This window comes from Octodon degus, unplaced genomic scaffold, assembly GCF_000260255.1.
Source record: "Octodon degus isolate 3935 unplaced genomic scaffold, OctDeg1.0 scaffold00087, whole genome shotgun sequence".
Taxonomy (NCBI): domain Eukaryota; kingdom Metazoa; phylum Chordata; class Mammalia; order Rodentia; family Octodontidae; genus Octodon; species Octodon degus.
The window spans coordinates 11,507,934-11,515,124 of NW_004524663.1; the positions used below are offsets into that span (position 1 = coordinate 11,507,934).

A 7,191-nucleotide genomic window follows, 5' to 3' on the forward strand; every position below is an offset into this window, starting at 1 on the left:
GAAAAACAATTTAGAGGATCTGGCTCATGTACTGGCTCTACTACCTATGCGCTGGGTATTGTAGGATGTATCTCTTAACCTGTCAAAAGTAATGTTAAGGAGATAGAGAGATAGATTAAGCACTTGCCTGGTAAGTAAAAGGTCCTGAGTTCAATCCCTGGTACAAAAAAAAAAAAAAAAAAAAAAAAAAAAAAAAGTAATGTGAAAATCAAATAATGTACAAAAGCAAATTTTGTAAATGACGAAACCTTGTACAAATGGAAGTTATTAATACAAATTTCCCATCTTTAATTACTTCTTCCCAAAGTACTGTCTTCATTTCTATCATATATTCTTTCAATGAAACAAAAGCACACTTTAAAATGGTATTCAAACAAAGAAATTCCAGCAACTCAGTTTATTACATGCAGATTCTTCTGCATTGTTGCTAACAGTTCACTGGTCCAAAATTACTAAAATACTTAAAAAACTATACATTATGTAAACAAAACATAAATAAGACAGCATATTTCTTTGTACATATATTTAGTACAAGTTGTTAGGGATTTAGGAATATGTACAATTTTACACCATGGACTGCATTTTCATAATGCATAAATATATATATATATATATATAATTTTCTTTTTACAGAAACAAAAATAATATTTCACTAAGGACACAGAATATTGTATCATGGATATGCTATAATAGTCCAAATTCAAGAAACATGTCAATGTAAGTGTGCAAAAGACTAGCTTGCTCTAAACTAGTCAAACTTGACTTAGTTCAACTTATGTTATATAGGCAAGTAAATCTTGACCACATACTTTAAACAAAGAAGCTTCAAAAACAACCTCATACCAATGAGTGAAATGCAACACTTTTCCCTCCCCAAGCGGGGGGGAGGGGGGGAAGTCCTGGTGTAAGCTAATGAAGAGATACATTAAAATATGCACGTGAACACACACGTGCGTACACATACACAAATATGTATAGTATGTTTTCAACAGTATAATAAAGTTAAAACTTTTATGAGAGTTAAAAGAATGCCCCATTATTTAAAAACTGGCTCATTTAGTCTTAATTCAAGATGCAGCTGTGTCAGGCTTCTCTAAACCAGATGACTGAAAACCTGGGAAGACAGAGGTGGGATTCCGATTGGCAGATACTACAATCTGAGACAGAGGTGAAGATAGTGAAGAAACTTTAGATTCTGGAGTATTTATGGTATTCAGAATGGCTCCTTCTGGGCTGACCAACAATTTTTTGACAGATGTGTCCAAATGAAATACTGAAGGGCTACTTGGCAGTGGAGGATTACTACAGGAAATGGCAGAAACAGAAGCTGTCTTGCCTAAAAGGGAGGCTGGAGGAGACTTAATTACCGAAGTCAAAGATACTGGTGGTGCAGGAGGTGGAACAGAAACTGTAGCAGTTGTGTTTATAATCTGTGGTGTCGTATGTACTGTGGGTAGAGAACTTGCATTCCCAAGAGAGTTTACAGTTTTTGTAGAGCTTTTTAGAGGAAGTTTTATAGGTTGTCCACTTGAAGAATTACTTGATGCTAGTGTGATCTTCTGGGCAGGGTTATCTATTGCTGTAGTCTGAATGCCTTGGCCACTGTTAAGAACTAAGGGAGGCCCATATTTCGGATTAGATATAAGGAGAACATGGCTGCCAGCTCCAAGACCTTGTGGTGGAACAATAAACCTGGTTCCATTAATCAAGATCTGAGTTCCAGGTGCCAAAGGTGTACTGGTGTTAATAACTATGTTTTGCTGAATACAAGGTTCACTGAATGGACTTGCTATTAGACTAGTTACACTTGATGGTGCTGTAGCAGTGTGAAGGGGAGAGTTACCTGCGACAGAACTGTACGTAGGGGTTGACTTGACTAAAGCAGGGCACATCTGCTGATTTGGCAGAGAAGTAAAACTGGAAATGTTAATTATTTTACCTGGACTTGGTGAAAGGGATGACAATTCAGCTTGAGGTTTGTTTGTGTTTACATTTGTTGGCACTGTAGTTGAAATCCCTGGTGACTGAAACTGGAGAGAAGTCTGAGATTGTCTTTTAGAAAGAGATACAGAAAGTGTGGATCCTGGTATTGTTGCTGGATGTGGAACTGTGTCAGTTTTGGGGGATGCAGTCACAGGTGTAGGCAAGGCAACAGTAATAGGGATTTGCAAAGCTGATGCTAAACATTTAGGAGTCACTGTTGGTTGTGCAGTTGAAATCAGAACAGATGATGCAAGATGTCCTGTTTTCACAGTTGATATAGCCACAGTGTTTCCCAGATTGGGCGAGCAAAGTCTATTTGATAAAATAGGCATAATTCTTGAAGAGGTATCATTTCCGCTCACTGAAACGGGAGGATGTGTGCCAACTGAAGCAGAGGATGAGGTCACTGAAAGGGAAGTCAAAGAAACATTTGCTCTTGTTACTGAAAACATGCTTATTGTTCTTGCTGTAGAAACCAATGATTCATTAACAGTAGTATTTTGACTCACAAAATTTGAGCTTACTGGAATTGAGTTACTACTTGTTGACAGTGGTAACACACAGGCCTTGTTACATTTGTCTTCTTTTGGGGCTACGTTTTGTAATATATTAATTGATGGTAGAGTTGGCACACTGCCTGAGGGATTTACAATTGCTTGACCTATATTTAGTCCAATTTTCACATCTTTTATCTGAGACACAGTTTGTGAAGAATTTATTTTTATTGGTGCCCCCACTGTAGATGGAATTAACAGTATTTGGGGTTGCTCAGGAGTCTTTACATATGTTTTATTCAAGGGGTGCGAAAGAGTTTGTTTTAATGATTCTGCAACAACACTTGGGGTTGAAGTGCCAGCAGGAATTGGAGCATTAATAAAAACTAATTTTTGAGTAGATACACCTGTAGATGTCAGTGCAGGTGTCCCATTAACTGCAGTCGTACTACAGGGAAGAACAGATGGAGCTGACACTAGCATAAATTTCTGAATGGGAGCCCCACTGATCACATCTCCATTTGCTGCTGTTGTTGCTTCTGATCTTGTAATAATGGGATAACTTTTTGTAATATAATCTATTTGTTGCTGTTTAGTTGAAGTATGAATAACATTTGTATTGGTTTGTCCAAGATTACCTGATACACTAATTACACTTAGTGAACTATTTGTTGTTGAAGGTAGTAGAGTGCTGGAAGAAACAGAAGACATCAAGGAAGAAGAGGTGATGTGTGAAGTTTTATTTGTCATGTGGCCCAAATTACCATTGCTGGAGGGTTGACCTAATGTTAGTTTGACATTTTTCCCCATAGAGGGATTAAACTCACAGGGAACAGAAACAGAAGTTGGTGATTGTCCAAAAGGCGGGAAACTGGATGATGTAGTCATTCCAGGTACTTGTGAAAAAGTAGAGGATGATGCAGTTGTTGATTTTGGCACCAGAAATGCCTGAAGTTGAGGAGTAAAAGTGAAAACTGAACTTGAGGACAAACTGGTAGGTGAATTCTGATCTGGATTAGACTGCACTTTTACAACTCCAGTGTTTCCACCTCGTGTCCTAACAAGAATCGATTGTGAATCTCTTATACACACAGTTTTCAGTTCTTGCTTTGTTTCAGAAGAATCAGCAGCTTGTTGTGCAAAACAATTGAGGGAATTACCAGAATTTGTAGAACCACTTAGTGTTGTTGCTGTTAATAGAGGCTGAACTGTTGGGGAAACGGTGGCTGAAGAAATGGGCTGCGGGAATGTAGCTGCTGACACTGCATTCTTGATTTTTCCAACCTCATGGTCACGGTGGCTAGTCTTTACTGATGGTGTTAATAAATTACTTACAGAAGTTACTGGTGACAGTGGCTGTGACCTAGCACTACTCACATTTGATGAAGGTATAACAGTTTTGTTAAAAACTGTATTAGGTAGTTGGGTAGACATAGTTCCTGTTGAGTTGACAAGAACTGATGCTAAAGAAGAGTTTACATTTGCTGTCTGTGGGAAAGATGAACAATGTTCTGTACTCTTTTGTTGAAGTGGTGGTATTTCTTTTGTAACTGTTTTTCCCTCCTTTTGTTGAATCATAAAATTTTTAGGCAAAATAAGAACTTGCTGCATGATTTTTTCTCCTGTTTTAGAATCCACCACCGGCTGCATCTGAATCTTTACAGAGCTATTGTTAAGATCTACTGGTAACCACTGGCCACAGGGCATTTTATATACCATCTGTAAAGGACCTTTTGTACTGGTGAGGCAGGTCAATGCTGGTTTTATGGGGCTTGCTTCTGCAGGAGACATAACTGGTTTTTCCACAGAAGAAGCACTTCTACTTGTGGAAGGGGGCAGTTGATTTGTTAAGGTCACTTTGTTCCCAATATTCTTTGCAAGCAAGGCCTGAATTGGTTTGGTCCCTTTCTGCAGAGTAGACACTAGTACTGAATCCAGTGAGGCAGATGAATCTGGAAATGGTAGTTCTGTATGCTTTGATTCACTCAAACAGTCAATCTGCATATCACTTCCTAAATTCTCAATTGTCTCACTTGTGCTTAACTTTGCTTTCTTCTTTGGGGAAAGCTCTTTTGTGCTATCATCCAGATAACTAGTTTGTTTGGACTGTCGTTTAAGTGTTTTAGGCAGTGTCTTCAGTACATCTTTAGAAGGCAATTCCTTTTTCAGTAGCTTGCTTCTGGCCATAGGAAAATCTGTTTCTGATTTCATATCATCTGAAAATTATAAAAACAAGAATTTTGTTCATAGAAAACAGCTATTGAGTAACAATGATATCAATTAAAAGTCAATCTTTGACTAATTAAAAATCAATCTGAAAATTTATTAAGAAATCTATTGTAGAACTGGGGAGATAGTTCAGCAATCTAAATGCCTGCCAGGCAAATGCAAGGACCCAGGTTTGATCCACAGGACCACATGCCATGCTGGCCTTGCCCTGGGTGTGCCATGCTGGCCACCAAAATCTAGTGTGGTGGTGGGCACCTGTAATCCCAGCACTGGGGACACTAAGACAGGAGGATCATTATGAATCTGAGCTGTGTAGTGAGACCCTGTACCAAATAAATCAATAAATCAATAAATCAATCAATAAATAAAATCTACTATAGGGTGATTCAAAAGCTTCAAAAAATAAAAGAATGAAACAATTTCAAACAGACCAAGAACAGGTGATTTGCAATCAACAATGACATACCTATATTAAGGAGTCAGGAACTGGCTCCAGAAACTCCTAGAAATGTAATAATGACTCCCAGGAAATTTCTTACAAGGACATGTATAGTTCTTCAAAACATACCAGATTTTCCTACTCAATTATACTCTGACCAAACTGGGCCTAGTGGCACATGACACTAAAATTCTTGGAAGTTAAGGCATGAAGATCACAAATTCAAGCCTAATGTGGATAATTTAGCAACACAGCAACAAACAGTCTCAAATTAAAATAATAAAAGGCTGGGACTTAACTCAATGTAAAGGCCTTGGGTTATTAAATCTCTAGTACCACAAAACAAACCCAACCCAACCCAACCCCAAAACAAAATAAAAACAGGGAAAAACACACTGACCAGATTATTTTTTGCTTTCACAACAAAAACTTCTCTTTGTTCTACTAAAACTGTAAAACACTTTTGAGAAGGATTCTTTTTTTTTGGCTGACTAGGCCCACCTTTAAGGGCAGGTGTGGTGCCACATGTGGCTCTGGGCATTGAACTGTGATCCCCTGCACCTGACTGAGTTTGCCCAAGCAAGCACTTTTAGACAACTGAGCTATCCTGCCAGACCCCTGTAAAACACTTTTAATATCTACCTGAATCAAAGTGATCTTTCTCCAGGTCATCTAGAGGTTCTGTTAAGTCTACAGATTTACTGCTTTCTACTTTAGGAGATTCTTTTTCAGGATCTCCTTCACAATCTTCAGTAATCCACAGTTCTCTTGTAAATTTATCATGATCAGGTTGTCTTCTGAAATCATCGTAGTCTTTCTTTAGGCGACTCCTAAAATTAAACACCCAATATAACAAACAATGCATATACATTAAACTCTTAGAACATATATTGAAATGCTTTTAGTTGTCATGAAACTTCTTTTTTGAAACAAGTTAAATTGTCCAGGCAGGGCTTGAACTTGTGATTCTTCTGCCTAAGTCTCCTGGGATTATAGGCATGTACCACTGCACCTGAAAAAAATTGTTTTAATCTTAAATGTGTCTAAAGTGCTTAATTTGATCTTGCCAATGAGTAACTGCTTAAGAAAACAAAATCCAGAGGGTAGGCTCAAGAAATTTAAAGATTATAATTGCACATTACTGAAAAAGTTTGAAATATCACACATCTGTCTTTCTACAAAGACCTAGTGAGAGAAAGGTAGTTCTGTTCTAGCTGCATTGACATATGCACTTGAGACTGTCTTAAAATTATGACTCACAGTACTGTTTAAAAAGCTCATTTAAAAAAGCTAAGAAAGAGGGCTGGTCAGATAGCTCAGGGACTAAAGCACTTAGGCAGAGAGTAGGGGTCAGGGTTTAAAGCCCAGCACCATAAGCCATGCCAGCCCTGCCCCTGGGGCATGATAAACTGGCGATTGAGACTGGGCATGGTGGCACACGCTTGTAATCCCAGCTCCTGGGAGGCTGAAAACAGGAGGATCACTATGAGTCCAATCCTTGTAGTGAGACTCTGTAGACCTTTTACTAAACACTTTAAAAATAATAAAATAAAAATAAAAAAGCTAAAAGAGAAATTCTAAGTGACAGTAATGATTACTGTGACTATTGTAGAGTATAACAAACAAATCCATCATTTAATCCAAGGATTGGTTAACAATTTACTCTCAATTTATTTAAGTCCTAAATAATTGCTTAAAGATTTTATGGGACTGTGAGATAGTAGATGAGTGGCACAAGGATAACTGTAAAATGAATTTCCCTTTTCAGTCTGTAAGACTAGAATGAGGAAATAGCCAAGGGAAGACAGTATAAAGTTTTACTTTCCCATTCTTAGCTAATGACTGCTTTTTTTTTTTTTTTTTTTTTTGAGATGGGGGGTCTCGCTATGCAGTTCAGGCTGGCCTTGAACTCACTTTGTAGCCCAGGTTGGTCTCAAACTCAAAATGATCCCCTTGCCTCAGCCCGGAGTGCTGAGATTACAGTCATGTGCCACCACGCCTGGCTCATCCCTGTGATTCCCCCCAACCCCAGTTTCATCTGACTCC

General features: G+C 38.2%; 1 protein-coding gene across 2 annotated transcripts in view; it reads right to left on the reverse strand.

Moving 5' to 3' along the window:
• Positions 1–382: 382 nt before the first annotated feature.
• The window catches only part of Kiaa2026 (KIAA2026 ortholog), a 101,117-nt gene continuing 94,308 nt past the window's right edge, over positions 383–7,191 (reverse strand). For both annotated transcript variants that reach the window (XM_004637197.2, XM_023721867.1), the window contains 2 exons: positions 5,788–5,975; positions 383–4,693 (listed from right to left, as the gene is read on the reverse strand). In XM_004637197.2, coding sequence (XP_004637254.1) covers positions 1,068–4,693; positions 5,788–5,975 — 3,814 coding nt within the window. In that variant the 3' untranslated portion in view covers positions 383–1,067. The remainder of the gene's footprint in view (positions 4,694–5,787; positions 5,976–7,191) is intronic.